Below are 24,775 nucleotides of genomic sequence, written 5' to 3' on the forward strand. Positions count from 1 at the left end.
AATACTTCGAACATGTCACTTGAAAATCCTGAAAAATCACGATTTTTATCCTATATTTGTTATTGTAATCAGAGAGAATCAGAAAACACGTCCACCCGTCACGTCACGTCACGCACCAGTCATTGTGGGCATTAATTTAAGGAACCTTTGCCAGCCAACTTGGCTATATAAATTATTTGGATTATACATTTGTGGACTAATCAGAACTGACACTTCAAGAGATGTAAGATTATTATTTTTGTTTTGTTTAGTGTATGATTGATCTATTTCCTGTAATAAAAAAAAGGAAATCAAATTTAAAACTAAATTTTAATTGTTATTTGTTGCAGTATCATAACAAATAATTTGGGGGGCTTGTCCGGGAAACAAAAGCCAATTTGCACGAAAAGCCAATTTGAAACGAAAACCAATTCGAATTGAAAACATGTTTCGAAACTTTTGGAAAGTTGTAAATATGTTGGGTTATTATTTGCTTGTATTTCTGTTTATTCCACTATGGCTACATTTGATGTTAACGAGTTTCTTGCAATGACAGAATTGTCAGATGATAATTTGAAGTCACTGAAAAAAAGCAATTTGACAACACTTTGTGATCATTTGGGTGTATCTCTAGCCCCAGCTTTAAAGAAGGCAGAGATAACTGACTTGTTAGCTAGTCACATGAAGCTTACAGAGGAGTCTGAAACTTCTGTCATGTTTTCAAATGATGCTCAGATTAAACTGGCAAAATTTGAAATGGAAAATCATCAAAAGAAAATCATTTTCTCTTTCTCGACATTCTCTTTGATTTTTGTTTCCATTTCAAATTTTGCCAGTTGAATCTGAGCATCATTTGAAAACATGACAGAAGTTTCAGACTCCTCTGTAAGCTTCATGTGACTAGCTAACAAGTAAAATCAAAGAAAACCTTGAGAAGGAAAGAATCAGAGAAACATTGAAATTGAGAAAATGAGATGGAGTAATAGTTAAATTTGAAAGAAATTGAGTTAGCTCATGCAAATACTAACTCTGCTAAATATAAATCTCCACAAGACATTGATGTGGCGAAGGACATTCGCCTTCTGCCAAAATGTGATGAAGAGGGAGTTGATACATATTTTGTGTCATTTGAAAAAGTGGCCAAGAGACTGAATTGGCCTGAGGAATACTGGACTGTTCTCCAAAGTGTTTATGTTGGAAAGGCTGCAAAAGTCTATTCTTCGCCTTCTGAAATGCAGTCATGTGACTATGCTACAGTAAAATAAATAATTCTCAATGCATATTAGTTGGTACCAGAAGCGTACAGACATAAATTTAAGAACATGCAAAGACAATCAGGCCAGCCTTATGTTGAATTTGCTAGAGAACAAGAAATGATGTTCGATAAGTTGTACATCACTGAAAGTTGACAAAGATTTGGTTCACCTTAGGAAAGTTGTGCTCCTAGAAGAATTAAAAAAAGTCTTTTGGCATTAAATCTCACTTAGATGACCATATAGTTACTGAAGTCAGTAAAGCAGCCATAGTAACTGATGAATTTGAGGTTACACATAAAGGTAGTGGAGATAGGCCTCCTTTCAAGAATTATTGGAGGAAGAAAGGTAAAGGGTCATTTGAATCCCACAATAAACATGGTGAGGGAAATATGCTAGCAAGGACAAAGACAACAACAAGAATTAGCCTCGTGGGCACACAGAATCAACCAAAAGGTCCGAGGGTCGAAATTCCAAAATTTGTACTCATTGTCATAAATTGGGACATTAAAAAAAATAATGTTGGAAATTGGTTGGAATGCCAACCAAATTTAAGAAAGACATGGGTTTTGTCAACCAAACAAGTGTTCCCTCGATGGAGTTTGTCCCATCAGAGCCCATTCGATGTTGAGAGTATTTCTCTGTTTTTTTGCTGATAAAGTCAAACAGGTTGATGAAAGCTTTAGAAGCTTCTTGTATGATGGTGAGGTATCCCCTTGTTCGGCTGGTGCTGCTGGTAGGTCGGTGGTGGTCGTTAGGGATACAGGGGCTGCACAGTCCCTGATGGTGCCAGGGGATTTGGCTCTCCCTCAGGAGAGTTCAGAGAATGCCAAAGTCTTAATTCAAGATATTGGCCCAAATTTCATGTCGGTTCCTTTGCATAAGGTCGACTTAAAATTGTGACCTAGTTAGTGGTCCTGTGACTGTTGGTGTCGTTCCAGAATTACCCATGGAAGGGGTTGATTTCTTGTTAGGTAACGACTTGGCTGGAGATGGTCTAGTGGTTTCGGAGAAGCCGGTTGAGGTAGCTGAAACTTAATTGTTGCAGGAAGATTTTCCAGCGATTTTCCCGGACTGTGTTGTCACTAGGTCTCAGACTCGTAGAGCTGAAAATGATGATGCGGATTCTGCTTATGTAGAGGAGAGTACTGATGTCTGGTTAGCTGAAACCTTTTTCAAGGATTTAAATGGGGATAATGTTTCACTCGGTGTAGGACTAGTTCTTAATCAAAGGACTGTAATTTTCACATGATTGAATTATGGCAGTTTGATGCAGATAAATTTATGTCAGTAATGCCCTCTTCCCTCAATATTTTTTTATATCTTAATTTGATCTATAAGAACAGTTTTGATCATCTGATGTCATCGAGATTATAATCACCATAAGGAAGAACAGAATGCGCGATGGATATTTTGAAGTTAAGAGATCTTTTGATGGAACTAGTAGAAGAACTGAAGATTACCAGAGTAAGTAAAACAATTTCATCCACATTCCCTTCCTTTATTCACATAATGATAATTGATGTATATATATATCATTTAGGTCTATATGCCCTCTCAGTCATATTTGCCTTTCAGTTTAAGTTGAATGTCGTATGTCTAAAGGTCTTAAATAAAGGGGCAGCATTTTAAGGGATGGCATTTGAATCAACATTTCACCGAATTCCAGAAAAAGGGTGATACAAAGGATTTGAAGAAGATTTTGCGTATTTTAGGTTCAACTGTCAAATAAAAAACACTTTCAAAGACAAAAAAAATAATCCCTGTAATAAAATCTTGAATAATTGTGAACAGTACGAATAAGAATTGAACTGTACACAGATATGATTGTTCGTCATTTTTATGTAAAAAGTGGACATATTCCTTCAGAAAATAGAAGTTCATTCATTGTTTATATTCGTGATTCATTTCATATTTACTTGTTATTGTTATTTTCCTGAAAGAAAATGATATTTAAAGATAGTCCAATTGAAAATTCAATAATTGTAGGCAAAAGGGAAATTATTAAGCACCTAAGAACAAGATGGGACTTTGATTATCAGAAGTGAATACATACATTGTTATAATTTGAAAAAAAGATGGAAAAGTCCCGTCCCACAAACAGTCGAACGTGAAAAAAAATCAATACAGCTATAATTTCTCATTTTGTCTCGCATGCATAGCAGAGCGAGACTGTGGGCACCGCTTCTTCGAAGGCGGCGTCAACATCAAATCTTAACCTAAGGTTAAGTTTTGGAAATAACATCATAACTTGGAAAGTATATGAACCTAGTTCGTGAAACTTGGACATAATTACTGAACATCCTGCCTTGGTTTCAGGTCATATGACCAAGGTCAAAGGTCATTTAGGGTCAATGAACTTAGACCATGTAGGGACAATCAATATCGAAATCTTAACCTAAGGTTAAGTTTTTGAAATGTCATCATAACTTTATATTATCATATTTCATGAAACTTACACACAAGGGTTATAAAGTATTACTCAACATTCTGTCCGAGTTTCAGGTAACATGACCAAGGTCAAAGGTTATTAAGGATCAATAAACTTTGGACAGGTTAGGGGTATTTGTTGAATTTCCACCATAACTTTCATTTTTTTATAGAGCTAGTTCATAAAACTTGGACATAAGTGTAATCAAGTATCAATAAACATCCTGTGCGAGTTTCAGGTCACATAACTAAGGTCAAAAATCATTTAGGGTCAATGAACTTTAAAAGACCATGTTGGGGGAATCAATATCGAAATCTTAACCTGAGGTAAGTTTTTGAAATGTCATCATAACTTGAAAGGATATAGACCTAGTTCATAAAACTTAAAACATAAGAGTAACCAAGTATCAATAAACATCCTGCCCGAGTTTCAGGTCACACGACTTAGGTCAAAGGTCATTTAGGGTCAATGAACTTTGGGCATGTTAGGGGTATTTGTTGAATTTCCATCGTAACTTTAAATTTGTTATGGAGCTAGTTCATAAAACTTGGACATAAGAGTAATCAAGTATCACTGAACATCCTGTGTGAGTTTCTTGTCACATGACCAAGGTCGAAGGTCATTTAGGGACAATGAACTTTGGTCATGTTGGGGGTATTTGTTGATTTGGCATCATAACTTAAAAAGTTTATGGATCTAGTTCAGAGCGTGATCGGTTCATCACGGACGGACATTTGATAGATTTTGAAAATTTTAAAGGCTTGTAACAAATTAGGAATAAGATAAGCAAGGTTCCTTTGTGTTTTATAGTGAAGGGTAGGACAAAGTATGCCGAATGATGTAAAAAGTTTGTTGCCATGGTAACCTACAAACATAAGTATCCACTAAATGTGCCATATCACGGACAGACAAGATAGAAATGTGGTTTTCAGAATTTTTGTACATTTTTATAGTTTCTATCTAAACAGCTTACTATTAACCAATAATTGTTAATGCAAGTAACACTCAGGTATGGCTTCTATGTTCAGCATATTGAATTCTAGACCAATATCAAACTTTTGAGAAAATTGCAAATATTTTCCATCAAGGACGGACACAATAAAAATACATTGAAAGTACCTTGTAAGAAGTTCTTATTACTTTTTTTTTAATGGGGGGGGGGGAGAACAAATGCTAATATATTGATGATTTGTACATTTCTGAATATGATTAAACAGTATTAGTTGCACAATCAAGTTGCTACAAATTCAATCAAGTTGATACAACTTGATTTAAGTTGTAGCAACTTGATTTCTATGCTAGACGCACTGTATAATCTAGACAGTATATGATTGCTTTAAACACAGTTCTTGTCAAAATCGAATGTAAAGAATTATCTAATGCACATTGTCTTCTTTTCAAATGACAGAATACTACTTGAAACCAACTCAACATCTATTTGATCAATGAGCAAAGATGCTTTATACTCTAGGTCCATTAACTAAAATAAATCTAAAAGATGCTGATCCTTGGGTATGACACCCCATAACATGAACAGCCCTCATGTATTTGAGTTCCGAATAATTGTCAATACCATTTTCACTGCAAATTGAAACAAAAATTTAGTAACTTTTTCTACTTATTTATGTTTGATGATAGATTAATGTTCTGAGTGCTAGAATATGCAAACCAAATAAGAGTAACTTTGAAAACAACAAAACTAGAGTAAATTGAATTGAGTAAAATATCCGTCCGTGATGAGAGGTTACAGCACCCCATGAAAAAATTGTATATTCCAGTACTTTCAGAATGATCATCAATCTTCATGAAACTGAGTTCTTTGAAACCTAAGATATTAAAGATTATCTTAAAAGCAATTTTGATAGGAAAATTTCAAAAAAAAATCACCTCTATGTTAACCCTTAACCGATCATACTGAGCCTATTCATGAAACATAGACATAAGGGTAATCAAGTATTGTTTTGCACACATCTTAAGCCCCCCTCACACCTAACCGAATTGCCTGAAATATGCCTTGCGATGGCTGGCGAAAGGCTTTTTTTTTTATCGTTTTCAACGGTAACTGATAGTAAATCATATTTACCCTTCGTGTTTGGGTTCGTACAACTTCAGAACTAACAGCGGCGATTATTCACATTCGCGCGGAAATTTTGAACACGTTTAATATTTCCCGACGAATTGAAAAATCGTTGGTCATCTGTTTAAATTCGCATCTTTTATTTAGTATGCGGTAATCGTTCGTTTATCGTTCGTGTTTTATTGTCGCGCATAGTCCATCATCGCGCTTTTGCCAAAGTGGACCGATCTCGAAAGAACCCTTAACGAAGCAACACGATGACACAACCGTACAATAACGCCCGATCTATTCCCTCGTCTTCGTTTCTAATCGCACGTCATATCAAACCATTGCTCACTGTTCGTTCGTCTTATTGGGTTATATCAACCCTTTGCTCGCCTTCGGCTGCAATTTACTCAAAGAGGTGACCCGAAAAATTGATGTCCTCCGCATGTCATATTTATCCTTCGCTTACCGTTCGTTGATAAGATTTTACATTAGTTACTGATCGCATGATTTGACGGAAATTTTATATGAATTCGTTGATTTGGCGTTTTCCCATTCGTCACCCTTCGTCCGCCTACATTAATCGGTCAGGTGTGAGGGGCTTTTAGATCACATGATCATGGTCAAAGGTCATTTTGGGTCAATGGACATATTATTTTATTATCATATGAATGTTTTCTCTTGTGAATAATTATTCAATGGCTGTTTTCAAAGTGAGCACTGCTGCTATATCAAATCGCGTAATGCAGGCGAGACTGCCAGAGGCGTTCCACTTGTTCATATTAAAGATGTATAACGATGGAAATTCATATTTTCTTTATTTGTTATTGTGTGATCAGACCAAATGTATCCTTAAAAAATAATTGGTAAATAAGGCAACCACCTCCCACATTATTTTTCAATTTTTGTAAAGAAAGGGGTAAAAGGAGAAGGAAAAAATAGTTGTAAAGGGAAAGAAAGATGGGAGAAGGGTGCAAAATATTAGGTGTGGGCTGTGTAAAATGTCTCTACATCTAAATTGAGAGAAAAAAAAAACAGTGTCACCTTTAGTTTGTCTTGCCCCCCCCCCCATCGAAATATCCTTACGCTAACCCTGGGATCAATTATATCCTCCATTCCATGTGTGCTGAAAGCTAATAATCCTAACAAATGAACAAATGCCATATGAATAAGCAATAAGAAAAAAAAGTTCATGAGCATCAGCGGAATATATCTAATCCTATATTTTTCAACACCCTTGTCATGAAAATCGCTTTAAAATTTCACAAGAGTAGTGTTTTTGTGCAAAGGTCCAGACAAGTGTAGTGAGGTCAGAAATATCCAATATGTCATAACGAGTCACTGAGAAAAAGTGACATATCTTCAAAAATAAATGCAGAATTACTAGCCAAATGAGGAAAAGCTAAGCCTGGTAAGTAGTGATTATATAATCGATGATTCTCTATTTCCATTTTCTGTTTCTTTCAATCTTGTTCATTTTAATCCCATTTTCCCTGATGCCGGTATATAATATTTTTTTGGGTAAAAAATAATACAGGCTGAAGTGACAGAGAACGAAGATCGTATTCAGCAACTTGTGAACGAATGCCATGACAAAGAGAGAAAATTGGTGAGAAAAAATATACTATATGACGCTTTGGTGTAGACAGTATAAGAAAGAATTCTAAAAATAGCATAATTCAAAACATGAAACGCCTGATTATGATAAATGTTAAAGAATAAAAATAAAACTTGGAGTCACTCAAATATCTTGTAAATTACACAGTTCTGAATTTAGACTCTGACAGATTTGTATAGAAGCATTAAAGGGGAATCCAGCATTAGCCATAAAATGTTGTGTTGGGAAGGAAAAAAAATAAATTAAACAGAATGGTGAAAGTTTGAAAGAAATCGAACAAGCAATAAGAAAGTTATAGCTGCTTTAAAATTAAGATCACTAGTAGTATGTAGATTTCAAATTGGCAACTGGGTAAGTAAATTATGACAAGGGGCAAGGACAACTTTCCCATAGGCCATGTACTTTATTATCAGGGATTTGTGGTTTTCTCCTTAAGTACCCATTCCCCTGGGGCAGTAATCTAAATATAACCCAGGTGGTATATTGTTTAATGTCCTCATGAATGAAAAATATAATTTGAAATAAAATTTTTGGGAACAATGACATTTTAGCCATAATATGTATTGGAGTACATGGAAGAGTAGTCCTTGCCTTACATCACTATGACATCCCATATGCAGCCAGTTTGAAGTCTCCATGAGTGTAGTGATTACCAATATTTACAATTTTTTTAAATTCATAACTTTCTTGTTGTTTGTCCAATATTGTTCAAACTTTCACCTATCAACTTGTCTGATTTTTCTTTTTCTTATAAAAACAAGTTTTTATTTTGGTTGGATTCCCCTTTAATGATGAGAATGATTCGAATCTTGATTGACATACTGAGAATTTTGTCCGTAGCATGTCTTAATAATCACCAATAAAATTAACTCTTTTGCTCATAATGTATAATAAAGCTGCTATTTTGAGTAAAAAAAAAATCGTTGAGCAAATTAGTAATAATTAACTGGTTTTGGTAGAATGAAATATGGTTTGTTTCACTGACTTCATTATCAAACTATTTGATTCATACCATTCGATCAATATTCAGTATTGATGTCATTTTGATATTCATGAGATATTCATGGGTAAACAAATGATTCTAGCTCATTCGTCGAGCTAAAAACTGCTGAATATTCAATTAACTACATCGCTGCACAGGTATACAAAGATGTTTGAATGTTTTATAAGTTCCAACTTCCTCTATTTCGGAAGTAACTATTTTTTATAAGATGCAAAATTGTAGTGGAATGTATTTTTTTTTGTTAGGCATGGTGAATTTTCTTTTCTGCCCGTAAACAACAAAATTTATATCGCTTTCCCACACATCCAATTTATGATATGAGGTTTCTCTTAATCTAAGCTGACAAGTTTAAGTTGATTTCCTTTTATATCAGCTAACATGCAGATATTATATATTTTCTTTTCTGATGTTATTGTAATGAGGTTTGTGAAGAGTTAAGTATTTTGGACGATTTCAGCTATGTTTTCGTCTGATTTTCAGCTCACTTTAGTTTTCCTTTGTACAAAGTTTGGGAGCGCTTTCAATTTCAGCTTTTTCAACACTTTTGAGCTTTTTTTTCCCAGCTCTTTTCTCTTTGATCACTCACACCACTGTGTAACCTAACATTTTGAGTCTGAATTTTCATTGAAGGAAGAGGAAGCTCTCATGGCTCTGTCTCTAAGAGACAAACATATAGAGACTGAGGACATTTTGAGCAAAACATCGGATGATAAGATGAAACACCTTGAATCTGAAAAGGTGAGATAATAAGGGGAAAATCGAAATTGATTGGGAAAGACTGTAGAAGTATTAGTATTTGATCTCGATATTGTCATTCGTATTTTTTTTTTTTTTTAATTTTTTTTTTTAATTACTTAGGAAAGGAGCAAAAGTCTTGTAATGAACGCTTTTAAAAGGCTCACGGCTTACAATTTTGCATTAAATACACATCAGAATAAAGTCAGGCGCCACTTTTCTGACTGCGTCAATACATTCACATATATGGTTTATTGAAATGTGAATGTATAAAGTCCACTTTCATCAAAAGTTTTGACTTTGTGATGTCACAAATCGTGTGATCTGAGTTTTTAAAAAGGCGAAATTTTCTGGAATCATGAAAGTGAATTTTATCTCTGAGGGCGATATACCATTACACACATCATTTCATACCTCCTTCAATGAGAATATAAACTACATGATACAAAGTGTAGCTGCTCGCACTGATGGCTCTGATAACGTCACAACTTGTTAACTTTAATTCATAACTCTCATATAATAAAATTTCAATCTATCCTTCACTAATATTTTTAATTTTCTGCTTTATTTAGAACCAACTTATATTCAGGGTGAAGTTTCATTTCAACATGATCATAGTACTAGTATTAATCTTGTTTCAACTTGGATGCTTAGGAGGTGCAGGTCTCGGCTAGCTAGTACTATTGGTGGTAGTTTCGGGTCTTTATATTCAACAAATCCCATTAATCAATGTAATCTCTGAGAATTTACACATGGCTATGCAGATGAAAATAAATCAGTTTTATTACAGCAGCAAATCAAATTTAGTGTACAGAGTTAGCACTTAATAGGGGGTGGGATGGTGAAAAAGTCCAACTTATTTTGCTATTTTTAACTTTTCCCTTTCCCTCCTGGTTCCAGTCTAAACTTCAGTTGGCTGTAGAGGGCTGGGAAAAGGAAATAAAAACAATGAAAGAAGTGGTCAGAGCTTTAGAGGTATGTATTTATTGTGTCACAATATTTTCTATTATCAAAATTATTTTCCTCCCCTAGTATTTACTTCAGTTGGACAAAATAAAACCATTAAAGAAAAAACCTAAATCGGATATAAACAAGAAAATCATTGCCTCTTTAAATTCGCATAGATTCTGAAAAACGGTATCTTGCACAACATGGCAATTTTTGCAAATACCCAAGCATACTGTATTTTTTTTTTTTAAATCTTAAATAATTTATTTCAATTTGATTCACTTCATTTATATAATTGGAAAGACAGAGCTGCCCAGTAGTTCTGTAATCAGTAGGTCTACTAAAAAAATGCGAAGAATACTTATTTTTTCATGCAAAATACTGATGTCAAAATCATCAGTTTCATGTTGTCCTATGCCATTTCTATGGTATATCTTTGAAAATAGTTGTTTCCTCATCAAAATACTGATTTTCAGTTTTTAAAATACTGAAAAGTTGTTCAGGTTGGCAGCTCTGAAAAAAAGAATGGTGACTATGTTACATCATCGATACCCTCAAATACCGCTACTGATAAAAAGATGATTGAGGGTCATTTGAAATTATATATTAAAGTCACTAAGGCAAGCTTCGCTATTGCTTCATCCATGGAAAGTTGCTATATTGCTCTTATTACGAGAAGTCTAGGTTTAATTTAGAACAAAGATTTGCCTTTCCGTTCTAGCAATGGTGTGATTTAATTTTCATGTGAGACACACTCACATGCACGCGCACACACACACATTGTAATTGTTAGATTTATGATTAACCTACAAGATCAAGTGGAAAAAGGATAGATTCAAGATTTCATATAGAGACATATATAAATTTTCAAAAAAGGGAGGGTGTGACATCATTCCGCTACGTTTTCCTCCATTGTGATGAAAATACGAGTTAATATATAGCTATATTATTAAAATCATATTATTTTCAGTCAGTGATTTCCCGTTAAAATTGTAAATTTGGGAAACCGTTTTCCTTACATAACCCAAAGTAGGCATAACAAGTGAACTAGATTTTATGTATTTGATTTCACCCTAGCTGTCCAAGTACAACCAAGATAAAACGGTTCGAGAGCTGCAACACAGACTCCAAACCCAGGAAAGGAATAAGACGGCACATGCTGAACAGGTGCTAGATATCGATAATAAATGCAAGGGTCTTCAAAAAGACATGACATTTTATAGGGATGCACTGGGCATCCTTAAAAGGGAAGGTATGTTTGAAAATAAAAGAGGCCATTTCAGGATTTGAAATGACAATGATTATGTTTTGCGATAATTAAAAAACTGTTTGAAGGACCAACTTCAAACTCAGTTCATGTATGATCTGATTATATTTAGGATCATGAGTTAAAAGGTCAATTATGATACTTGAGATTTCCCCCATTTTTTGTGGTTAATGATGGACCTTTTTGCTCATTTGTGCATAATCATTGGAGTAGATATACGTGGCCCTCGTGGACGTGAAATTAAGTTGCTCAAGATTGGTCATTACTGATTATTAGTTATCTAAGAAAGAATATCCGGCGTTGTTGATTGTACAAGGTGCCAGGGACTGCAGGGGTTTTTCACCCCAATTAAATACATTTAAAAACTAATACGCTTTAGATATATTCATTTCATTACTGCTTTTCTATACAGTAAATTCTCAGACACATTTTACTCAACGACCCACTTTCTAACTCCTGGGGCCCGTAACACAAAACTTAGCAATGATCGTATAACATTTTTTTACAATTGATTCCATAGACTACAATGTACATTATTGTACAATCAATCGTAAAGATCAAGCGTATGATCAATCGCTAACATTTGTGTTACGGGGCCCTGGTTGTCATGTTGGTGTCTTCCTCCAAATAAAACACACCTATCCTTGTATTAATTTGACAGTCAGTGAAGCTGGTGTATTGAATATGAAGTTAACAGCAACCAACATTCATCAGAGTTGCGAGATATCCTCATTGAAAGAAGATCTTAATAAGAAACAACAAGACATCATAAAGCTACGTGCCCATGTCACTGGCATGCCAGACAAAGAGAGCAACAAGAGGGAGATGATCGAATTACAGATAGAAGAACTAACCAAAGAATTGAAACAGGTAAAAAGAAAATGCTACGTAAAGATTTGAAATATGTTTTTCAGCGTAACATTTCCCCTGTCATGTTGCCGATATGAATGATACCCCCGGATGATACCCCAGCTTTTCAAGGTGGAGCAGGATATTTAATGACACGCTTCTTCACCTGGATGGCGACCAATAAGGCCGGAATAATGCCTACATACAGTCTACTGACGATTGGTGCCTTTAGCGCCTTAAGCATTTTGTTGTGTTAAAAGAATCGAAGAATAATGGCACCCCACTAATATCAGTGTTTTTTGTTGGTAGTGGAATACGTCTGAAATGTTTGATGAACTACTTTCACAATTTATCTATTTAAAGAAATGAGTGAGGGTAATGGCACTTGAACCATTTGCATGTTAGTTGGGTTATAAAAATGTGTTTTGAACGTACTTTCTATATGAATGTAAGAATTCTGTTCTAATCTCTACAGAGAATGGAAGGCGATTATCCGATACTACGTGGCCACGGAATGCCATTCGCACTTTGATTTTTGTCCAATGATGTATTCATTTTTCTTTTGTACCATGTAATTCATATGAGTCAACATAATGATATTCAACCAGTCCATGGTTCACTTTTATAAACTTGATTTAGTATGTAAATGAAGTCGTCAAAACCAAGTCCTCCCCTCCATTTTTATCCATCCACAGGTTGCACTTATAAACCAAGATTTGAAGACTCAGTATGAGGAGGGTAGACGAGCTAATCAGGTAGTACTAATTTCATTTTCCAAATATGCATAGTTACAAAATTGAGTTAGATTAAACTATATTTGATGCATAGAACAATTCTGCTTACTAAACCATAACATTCCTCATCATTTAGTCATAGCCTTTTAAACTGATTCTCACAGACAGCACACTATCGTTACCCTCCTAAACAGACCCACAATTACCTACCCACCCTCGCATACACACACCCACACACCCTTACCAACCCATAATTCCACTAACCAGGATTATATATTCAATAAGATACAAGAAGAAGAAAACTGTACTTATTCCAAATTTTTACAACTGTGGTTCACTTTGCACTGCCACTCTATATCCCCACACCTCAAGAAAATTTCTTTTTTTGCCTCGAAACGTTTGATGTCGCTAATTCCACTGTTGCTCTTGTCTTTGTTTTCGCTCTATTATACGTAGTTCATATTGAAAGTAGACCGGTTCGAAGAACATTTTTCAATAATAAGCTAGCGAACGAAAAAGTCATGTTAGTTAATATGTGCCCAAAATACCATTTAAATAATATTTTAGCAAAGTGAAAATTTGAAACAAAGATATTAAAATATGTACCTAATTAACGTGCAATATTTATTTTAATAAGGTTTTATTGTTATTCATTAATAACATTACATGTGCTATTTTAATCATTACCAATTTCTTCATATCTCGTTATCAATTTTACTGTCTTCATTTTTATTGGTAATAACATAATTGTTATGGTTGTTATCATTTGCATTTATCATTATAATTGTTAGGATTACAGTGTATGAATATGATTATTAGAGAAAGCATTGTCTGCATCATCATATCATGTTGATTTGCAATAAACTCTATATTGAACTTATCTTTTATCTAGGTTACACAAGCACAGTTACAAGAATGCCAAGACCTGTTGCAACGGTTTATGACATCTACCGACGAGCTCAAAAAGAGAACTACCCAGCAAGAAACCCAAATAGCCACGCTAATGAAAGAAAATACCGATGTGTCAGAGCGACATTCAAGAGCAAAATCAGAAATCGCCGAGCTACGCCAAGTTATGAATGAACGGGACTCCAAGAAAAAAACCGAGGTAGATATTGTAAACGACCATAAGCATACTCTTAGATACAAAATTAAATAAGAAAAGAAACCCCCCCAAAAATATGCTAAAGTGAATCTAGTTATAAATATCTTGATAGAAATTATACTTGTTTAAATGTTGTCCCTCAGTCCTCAGGTCCCCAAAATTACATATTACATATTCCAAAATTACATTAAAAATTAATGTATAAACTGTGTTTTTTTTTCTTTCTGTCTCGCCTGCATAGCAGAGCGAGATTATAGGGCTCGCTTTTTCGATGGTGGCGGCGGCATTGTCTACATTGAAATATTAACCAATGTTTTTTTTTTTCAAATGTTATCATTGTACCTAGTTAATTAAACTTGGACATTAGGGTAATCAAGTATCACTGATCATTATGTCCCTAAACAGGTCCTTAGACTGGAAGAGGAAAATGAAAAGATGAAGAACGACCTCAGTAAAGTTAGGAAAACTGTGCTTAATCTTGAAAATATCAACGCCAGTTGGGCATCTAAAAATCATGCCATTACAAAGGAAATGGAAGATTTGAAGGTAATATGATACATTAAATTTGAGAAGATTTTAATACTATCAATAATTTGTTACGCTTGCATATTGATGTGAGCTTTGTTGATATCTATTATGCCTAACGTAACCAGTTTACGTGTTCAATAAAAAAGCAATATTACATTAGTACCTACAAGGAAGTATTTGCATTATATGTTTGTAGATTTACAAAACTTAATTATGAAAAAGAAACGTTCGACATACTGTAATGTGGTAGTCGGAGAACTTTTTAGATAATGAAAATTTGAGCTACCTTTAAAAACGCTGGATCATGTCGATGCTTTTTGTGTTTTGAATTTATTTCTTTTTCCAAACTTAATTGCGCTTTCGAGACAGGAGTACTAAAGTTTTTATTATCTCTTCAAATGCAGATGAAGCTAGAATCCTCGTCTGCCGAATTAGACAAGATGAAGCTCCCGATTCACAAGAGTGACATCGAAAGTCAGACTAATTCAAACACCAATTTGGACAATTTCGATGCAAGTTCTATCATGACAGGTGCCACGGATCCCAAGACTGCAGAAACATTTCAAGAGTCGGAGATTACTGTAGAATCGCAAACGATTGAACAAAAAATAAAGGAAGATGCCCAAGTGATAGGAGAGCAGAAAATGCAACAAGAAGAGGTGAGGAATAACCAAAAAGAGGATATCACTGCCAGTGTGCCAGAACCCACGAATGATAGCCTTAATGGAGACAATACACAATGCACAAATGATAATGCGGATGTGCGAGAGACTAATAACCACTCATCAGATAACTTCAAGGATGACAGACGTATTGGAGATGTGTCAGTGATGCTGATGGAGAACCCAACAGGCAAATATGATAGATCTAGCGTACATGGGATGTCAGCAGAAGAAGGCATTAATCAGCATCAATTTCAGAGAAAGGTTACTCCAGGTACTCTGGATAAGACAGGATACTTGACTGAAGAGCTGCACTCGAATGCTGAGGATTCTCAACTGAAAACAATCGAACCAGGACAGGATGGCAATGAAATCAAGATAATGAGGAAAACAATATCAAATACGGTCTCCCTCGATGCATCCAGAGAGACTTTGAAAGGTCCTGCCAAAATAAGTTATATTGAAGATTCTCAGGCACGTACGGATGATAAACTACTTGAAGCTGAGACAGGCAACGATGCAGAAAATATCCTGCCCGTGGACAATGAACAAGTTTCGCCGGTGCAGGAAGACAAGACATCACGCATGATAGATATTGATACTGTTCATAAAACACGAGAAGGTACTGCTAACCAAGCACAATTGCTTACTGATACATCTGCAGTATTGGGAAATCTGGATGAGGTTGAGGTTTGCAATGAAGATATTCTTATACCCAGCACCTACGAAGAAGAAAAACTTGCGTGCTGCAGAGGGCAAGAAAATCAAGAAATGCACCAAGCAGATTTGAGTGGATGTGAGAAAGATGCTGTTGATTCAAGCGAAAGTATGCTGTCAGTGGATGTACAGACTGAACGAGGAAAAATTAATTCACCTCTTTGCGAGACTGGTCAGAAGAGCCTTGTGAGTTACCAAAAAGGAGCAAAACCAATTGAACAGATAGCAAATAAAAGCACGTCGTCTTTGACCTCAGTACTGACGGAAGCAGATGAAGTGCCTGAAACCAAAGAGGCAGAGCATACAAATAAGATAGTTGCAGTGGAAAATTATTCTCTTTCTGAAACTACTGTGCTCCAAGGTGCTCAGCGTACCAGCAGTTCATATTCAGGTAATAATTCCAGAGATGTACATGAAAAACCTGAGCCAGCTACAAGTCTCTGTGGATCAGGTAACTACAGCAGCTTGTGGAAGAAAGGAAAATTCTCTCCTGTCACGACAGATCCTACCTGCCTTCAAACATCCAAACAGAAGATGGCAACTTCATTGCATCAGTTGTCAAGTCCTCCATTTGTTATTAAGTCTTCATTATCTCCCTCGGATATGGCTTCTTGTCCTCTCAATTCAGACTCGGAAGCAGTGTCCACTCCAAGCAACACCGATGACCGTCAAAGTTACTCTCTGGCTAAGACAAGGTTGACTTGGTCATCTCCAGCCATAATGAGGACCAACATGATTGGAAGAGCAACATCATACTCATCAAGGAAGGATCTTGATCCGTTGAGAATGCAACCAACTAAAAATATCAACATCGCAACAGAAACGCCGCATGTACCGTATTCACACTGCCATTCGTCAGCCCAGCAGCTCCATCAATCGCTTTGTCATATTGTGTGTGCAACATCTTTGACGTCCACAGTCACATCGATTGATCAAAAGTGTACAGTACCAAAATCTTTTGGGATTTCTCAAGAGTGTACCCAGGAGGCATCCAATAATAGATCCCTTGAAATTCAGGAAGCTGTGCCAAGGCCCGGGAGACCCATCTTTGACAAACAATCTAACGGAGAAGACCAAGAGAAAACTTTATCCAAGCAGGTAGGAACATGTATCTCAATCCCCAATTTTCTCACCTATTGGCTTCACTTGCGACTAAAACCGTGAGCACTGAACAAGTCTACATATGAACGAATCCATGCATTTGTGATTAATCTCTGTGCACGTATTTTCCATGACCCCCGTTATGGCGTAGTTGTTTTAAATTAGTTAAACTTAGGCCAACTATAAAGTGGTTTAAAGTAACGATGGAGACGCAATTTTACATGATTTCCGGATAAGGTAATAAGACAAAAGGGACATTTTTCTTCAATAAGTGACTACCGACAATTGTCAGAAATTTGTTAAATAATTGTAAAATATCAGTCTCATTTTTTTTTTATATACAGTCTATATCCAAGTCGTATTATTGTTTTAGGAGCTTGAAAGTAGTAAACAAATAACCCTATGCAACTTGTATGCTTTCTTAAAGGAGAATGAAACCTTTGGAACAAGATAGATTGTGTGAAAACAGAAAAATCAAAGAAACAGACCAACGAAAGTTTGAGAAAAATTTGACAAATAATGAAAAAGTTATGAGCATTTGAATATTGCGATCACTAATGCTATGGAGATCCTCCAATTGGCAATGCGACAAAGATGTGTGATGTCACTTGTGAACAACTCTCCCCATTACTTTAGTATATATTTCACTTAAACTGCCTCTTTTATCACATCTATCAGAAGATCATGTGTTATTTCTATAGGAGGGCATGTAATACAGATTTTTAAAGAATACATCATAGATAAAGAGTTTGTATCACCATAAGAAAAAAGAAACATTTAGGGGTATTTTATAGTCCATCAAAGGGAAAGTTGTTCACATGTGACATCACACATCCTTGTCGCATTGCCAATTGGAGGATCTCCATAGCATTAGTGATTGCAATATTCAAATGCTCATAACTTTCTCATTATTTATCCATTTTTTCTCAAACTTTCTTTGTTCTTATTCTTAGATTTTTCTGTTTTGACACAAGCCTAATTGTTCCAAAGGTTTCATTCCCCTTTAATGCGTTGATATAAACAAGGATATATTAATTTGATGGAAGTACTTTCCACACTACATGTATTGTGATGCGGAAAGAAGAAGAAAAAAACATTCCGAAGAACTCAAATTAAAACAAACACACCCAAGACAAAAACGGAAACATTTACCTCAAGAAAGGAACACCAGTCGTTCGTAAAGTTGCTTTATGAAACACCCACCCGGGCTTTTGTTTCCTTTTTTTTTAACCAAACGTATGATTTCAAAGGGGAATAATTAAACTAATGAGCATAAATTCAAAGATAAATTTCTCGACGTCTAGTTTAACTCTTTGTGAGTTGTAATTATAATCTGCACTTGGGTGAAAAACTTTGCGATTCTTCTTGTAGGATCCCAAACCAACTACGAAGGTTTCAAAGTACCCTACCTTATCGTTCAGTTTTCCAAACCGACCGCCTATCGTCATAGACCAAGTTCATGGAGGTGCCGGAGATGCGGGTGGAGACGTCAGTCTATTCTCAGATGAAGAAGGCGAGGAAGACATGGCAGATGATGTGGCTAGCCAGATCAATCGTATCCAAAATTTTCTGAAGAAGGACCGGTTGAAAAGGGCAAAATTGGAATGACCACTTTGCTGTTCCACCTTATCCAAGAAGACATACCTTAATAAAGTAAGGAAATAATCACTAAAGTTCCCGTATATTTATTCCTTTTTTTCGAAGAAAGTCTTTATTCAGTATTTCATCATATTATAAATGATATAATTAAATGCAAAATACATGTAGTACATTACGTACAATATTAACTTTATAGATGACAAATTTAAATAAGCTCGATGTGCCTTGATCCATCAAACGTACATTAAACTTATTTTGTTGCATATTCATATTGTGTTCTGACTCATGCTGATATTTAATTTTTATTACGATGAAAAAAAGGACAACATCTAGTTGAAAAATATAATATTTAGTATAAATATCAAAAATTAAACGAAGATTAATTTCCACCTGGTATGCCAAATACATACTCAATAAAAATAACTTCATTGCACTTTCAAGAGTGTATTTTTAAAATCACCCCCCAAAATCTGAGTTTTTTAAATATTTTTTTTCTGTACATGTTTAATGTTGTACGTAATGTATTGCATCTATTTTACATTTGATTATACATGTATAATTTGTGGAGAAATATTGAATACTTTCAATATAAAAATCGACGCGTAGAGGGGCATTCCCAAAATGAAAAAGCAGTATTTTAATGTGTTTTGAACACAAATCAGAATGTAATATACCAACATTTTTCAAATACTAGTTAACACCAAGAATATGAATATTTTAGTTTTGAAAATATTTAAGCTGTGTTGATAAATAACATTTACATTGAATGATATAAAATTTGTTCCAGGTAGCAATTGGTTCTGAAAGAACTATCCATTTGTTTGTGAAATAAGAGTTGTAACATTTTTCTCAACACATATTTTATGAATAAATTTACATACCTTCGTTCAGTGGCGGACCGTGACCCGGAGGAGACAAAGCATTGGAGGGGCTCAGCATTGTTCACAAACAATACAGTGCCCCTCCAATCAATCGTCTCCTCCGGGTCACGGTCCGCCACTGCCTTCGTTGATTTATTTCTCGCGCATCCTCTTTCTATCTCTCAACTCTAAACCACGATACATTTTTTGAAAACAAAACCTCTACGGAACGTGAACGTTTTTATTTTGACAAATAAAAACGGCAGCGATTGTCTTGTTATTGTTTTAAGAAAGCCAAAATGCCCCATGTTACAGGTCCTAAATAACCCTCTTTGACTTTGCATCTTAAATGTGTTTTCAGTTAAACTTCACAAGGACTTTCCTACTATCCACACAACTTACCTTCGGGCAACCATAAAATGGGGAAATTATATAATTTGTATAAAATAAGATATGGTGTTGCTTTCTTGACATTGCTTGTCAAACCAGACAAGGCCTTAAATATCAACTGGGGCAAGAACTCTAACATGTTAGTCCGAAACTTGCAGTGATATTTGAGAAAGTCTACTTACCAAAAGTCAGATCTTAAACAAGCTGAGAAACGTACCTTGCCCAGAAAATATGTCAACATCTTTATTTTGTGTTTATGAAGATTTAAGTCAAACACACATTCGGCTCAGCATTTTATAGTAAAGTCATGTGTGACTTTACGAAGAGGTTTATTCCGGCTTTGATTTTAAAAGCAGAAAGACTGGATAATATCCAAACCCAGTTATAAAGTTCATGGATTCATGGATGTTTCTTTCCTGAAACTGATGCTGCGTTATCCCCTTAGGGGAATAGGGCACCCATGAAATAATTGTAATTATTAATGCCACGGTAAATTATCCCCTTAAGATTTGTTAATGGAGGCGCCATATACAGTTGCTTGATTTACTACTTTCGATACTGCACTAAATGATATGTCAGACAAGAGTTTCGTGCATTTTATTCTTTATATATATGTAAGGCATCATCTTAAGAAAAAATCTTATCTTCTCATTGTTACTTCCCCGTTTATTTTTGTTTGTTCCTTTTAATGAGGTGCAGTAATTGTTAGAAAACCTTGGAATATAACATTCGTCACTGACCTCGACACATATGTCTCGGGATTGCACCTTTAAAAGGACATGATGCCCGTTGCACAAATGATAATCAAGAGCAAGTCCCAATCACAGTTTAATAAATTTAATTCCATTTTTAGAATTCCGTTTGTTTGCAAATTCTGTTTGCAACGGAATTCTGATGTTTGCTATTCAAAACAAACCATGCATTGAAGTTGTGAAATATCCAAGTTCATTTGTTTGATAAAGCAAAATGCAACTCAAGCGGAGCTCGAGCGAAAACAAAATGGTCCATATAGACTTAGCAAATAATGAGTGGAAAATGTATATCTACTAAAATAAAAGTATTTTCTCCAGAAAAATCTCGAATGGAAGCAGTTTGTCAAAAACATAAACATGGCAAGCGATTGCTCAGACAAAACAGTACATACATGTAGATATTCATAACAAAATGTGTAACGGTAACATTTAAAATGGTACGCATAACCCACCCCCCCCCCCTTTTTCCACCAAAAAAATAAACCAAAACCTTTAGCTCGTAAATGAGTCCTGGATTTAGTGTCAAAATGAACGGAATTGCATTTCTTTCGATGTTGCCAAAGTAGCTCCTTGCTTTACTGGATCTTTAAACAAGTGCACTCAAAAGCCTCGTCCAGAGAATTTTTTTGGGGGGGATTATGCATTGATTAATATTCCAAAGATATTTATTTAGTCACAACCCAGACGTAGGCCGTGTTGATCGGAGGAAGGGTCTGAGGGAGCTCAGAGGAAAGGTCGGAGTAGTGCCCGTCTGGACAGAGTTACTTCGACCAAGATGCTCCTGGAAAGGGTTAGCAGTTAAATTAAGTGCCTCCATCCATTCCCCATGCTATATCGATACTTCCCATTTCTTAAGATTTGTCACTTTTTTCAGTAGAAAGGGAGTTTAATTGCCTATTCAAAGTCTCCCTCTTAATAGTTCCCCGTTTTGAGAGAGCCAACCTGGGAATAAAAGTATAATTCTTCAATGCAACATCATATTCATATTTCGAGGGGGGGGGGGGTGCCCGCTTTCTTTCTATGTTATGTACCCTGCACTTCTCTGTCCCTCCCCTCTTCTCCCCCTCACATCCCCCCTCTCCCCCTAATGCTATTTTGTTTGTAATGTAACTAAGTTTATTTAGGGGCTTGCCTTTTGTACAAGCTTTGCTTTTTTCGGCAAGACCCTCCGTTTTACTTTAAAATACAATTGTCATACTAGGTAATTTTATTTATTGAATTGTGTTCCTTAAATCTAAGATTATGTTATGTATATTTTATTACGTCTTGCATTATTTTCGACCTTGTTTTGTTATACTTATCATGCTTATGTTGTGAAACGGAAATCAATAAATCAAATCAAATCAAATCAATTCAATACTGTTTCAACATGTTTCAACTGTTTCAGCTCGCAGTTGAGAGCATATTCTCACTTCAACTCTAATTGAGGTATTATGAACACAAATCTACATGTAAGTTGATATTTCCCCCTTGCTGTTATACTGTACTCATTTAATCGTTGATCAAAGTGAACATGATAATGTATACACGTGCATGTATATGATATACACGTATTTAGAAAACATTTGGCCCGATATCACGCAAAGAGTTTTCTTAATTATCCAATAGTTGGAAGCAAGTATTTTAACCCATTTACATCTTTGTGAATAAATTTTAGCATTATATAAAATTTCAAGCTAAACTCGTATCTGTGTTTGTGCCATGTCGTTTGGATGTTTCTAACGTTACCTTTAATTCAGCAGAATAAAATAATGTGAAACCTACAACTTTTTCTCGATTGATGTTCAATGTCGATATTTTGTTTATTTGTTGGTTTTTCATATAATTTTTGTTTAGGGAGCGGGATTTTCGGAGGAAAGGCGTGAATGGGATTTACACAAATACTGCACATTTATCTATTTGTTAAATATGTTAGCAAAGTCATGGCCTAAAATGCAATGCCTGGATTGAAATTATTATTAAAATATATAAATACAAAGTACAAAACACCGACCATTGCGTCATAAGATGAAAAATAGAACGTTATGAAAATTCTAATGTGTGCATTACTTTAGTAATTTCGTTGTGTCAGAATTGAGTTGCCCCAATTTATAACCTTTTAAAACCTGATTCTTTGAGGCAACAATTGTTCACCACCTTTCCGTCTTGCAAGCCGATAAGACGAATTATGGCAACTACATTTTTGTGCCTGTCTGAAGGCAAGTCATCGTTACGAAATGAGGTTTCATACAAAATTTCAAAAATGAGTTCTTGCACTCAATTGAATGATACATTAACATCACAGTGGACTGTTATTTCCCTAAGGGACTAGGCAAGTCTGGATAGCAGCATGTAGATTCCAGTTTGAAATGAGATATCTAGATTCGCTCTTTCTCATTTGGAAATGATAACTTTGATGACAAAATATGTAAATTATGTGCACTAAATTTACGTCATAATGTCAGAGATGGAGGTTACTTGATTAATTCCTCTTCATAAAGAATGGCAACATTCAGCGGGTGTTCAGCATCGCACGTCATTTTCTGTACATTCAATAAATGCCTTTGGTTTATTTTCAATAATTACTACCATTATTAGGAGAAGGTCTTAAGCAGTTAAGAAAGCAATTCCAAAAATTGTGTACATCCAACGACGTTTCTGACATAATTCGACTCTTTTTATTATCATTATTATTATAGACCCCTCAAAAAAGTTTGGAAATCTGAGTTTGGCCATTAATTTCTCCCAGCTCCCAATTTTACACAATGCATATTTGATATCATTCAAAAAGATCATTTAATTTTCTTTAAAATGATACCATGCTCGATATGATCATGCCATCACGAAAAGAGCAGGACTCAAAAGTGTTGGATGAGGTCTGAATTGAAAAGCTGCAAAACGAGCAGAAATAGTCATGAAGGGTCAATAAAGAACATGATTCCTTTGTCTGTGTCAATAGAGATGAAAATCCATTCAAATCAAGCCCCTGCTTTTTCATTTTTGATGTTTTGGTGTGGTTTATGTAGTGATGGTTCTGTGATATAACATGGTTTGAGTCGTGGTTTGAAATACCCATGCATGTTTGTTATGGGTTTGCTTATGCAGATGTGTGTTTGATTCCATGTTAATGTTAAGGTGCATGAAAACAAAAGAAACCGCTGAGAAACTCACTCATCACCACGGAAAAAAGAACATTGACTTTCAATATTGTGTCATTTCGCAACTTTTGAATTTTGACCATGCCCCTCATTTCAAGGCACTGCACCTCCATGTGAACCATAATCATATGTAGGATATCATCTTTAAGAGGATTAAATGATCTCTTCATTGGTATCAATCACACATGAATATTCACTAAAACCGAGGAGGAATAATCGATCAAATCAGATTTCCAAACTTTTTTGGAGGAGTTTATATTGGACGCACACAGCTCTCAGCATGCTCAGAATGAATTTTTATGTATGCTGACATTGTGCAAACTGAATGAATGGTAATTTCAAATTCAAAGCATAAATCTTTTATTCTTCCACTATGAAACATCATTAGAAAAAAAAATCATCACTACTGTATAAAATAAGATTCTTACCATACATTTCTATGTATAGACTTTATTTCAATGGTGACACATTACATGGATGTGTTATCAAATAAACTTTGTACAAATTTATTTAATTTATAATATCTATAATGCACAAAACGAATTTCATCCATTATTATAAACACAATTGAAGAATGATCTAATACACTTTAGATACTGGTATATAAAATGTACTAAATGTATAAATCTATACAAAAATAAAAACTTGATGTAAAAAATGTGCGCTTTATCTTTCATCTTCATTGTACATTGAGTTCATTAGAACTTTTCTTTTCATTCTAGCACTTCCATTTACAGATTCGCAATTATAACAAAAATATATTATATCACATTTTCCTAATTATGTACAGTGATTTTCATGCAGAATAAGTATTTTATCTCGATACTAAAGACATTGTTTTTTATTTTTATTATTTATTTATTCATTTATTTTGTGGGGGGGGGGGATTACGGGCCAGAAAACAAACAACACGATAGGCCTAACTACTGTAGATATAAACATTTTGCGATGGAATACTGAGTGTATTACTGCTATGTACAGGTGTCAATGATTACCATACCTTATTTCAAATCTATACATGTTTACAATAATGTACGATTACGAC

At 35.0% G+C, this 24,775-nt stretch overlaps 1 protein-coding gene across 1 annotated transcript; it reads left to right on the forward strand.

Annotated features, from left to right (window-relative positions):
• Positions 1–2,575: 2,575 nt before the first annotated feature.
• Positions 2,576–19,209, forward strand: LOC129254318 (putative leucine-rich repeat-containing protein DDB_G0290503). Its single transcript, XM_064112008.1, has 11 exons — positions 2,576–2,699; positions 7,263–7,334; positions 8,977–9,084; positions 9,982–10,056; positions 11,107–11,281; positions 11,958–12,166; positions 12,841–12,900; positions 13,772–13,987; positions 14,390–14,530; positions 14,917–16,989; positions 18,364–19,209. The coding sequence occupies exons 1-11, from the start codon at positions 2,637–2,639 to the stop codon at positions 18,598–18,600; spliced, it is 3,429 nt and encodes a 1,142-aa protein (XP_063968078.1). The 5' UTR covers positions 2,576–2,636; the 3' UTR covers positions 18,601–19,209.
• Positions 19,210–24,775: the final 5,566 nt, after the last annotated feature.

This window comes from Lytechinus pictus, chromosome 1 (genome assembly GCF_037042905.1).
Source record: "Lytechinus pictus isolate F3 Inbred chromosome 1, Lp3.0, whole genome shotgun sequence".
In the NCBI taxonomy this organism is placed as follows: Eukaryota; Metazoa; Echinodermata; class Echinoidea; order Temnopleuroida; family Toxopneustidae; genus Lytechinus; species Lytechinus pictus.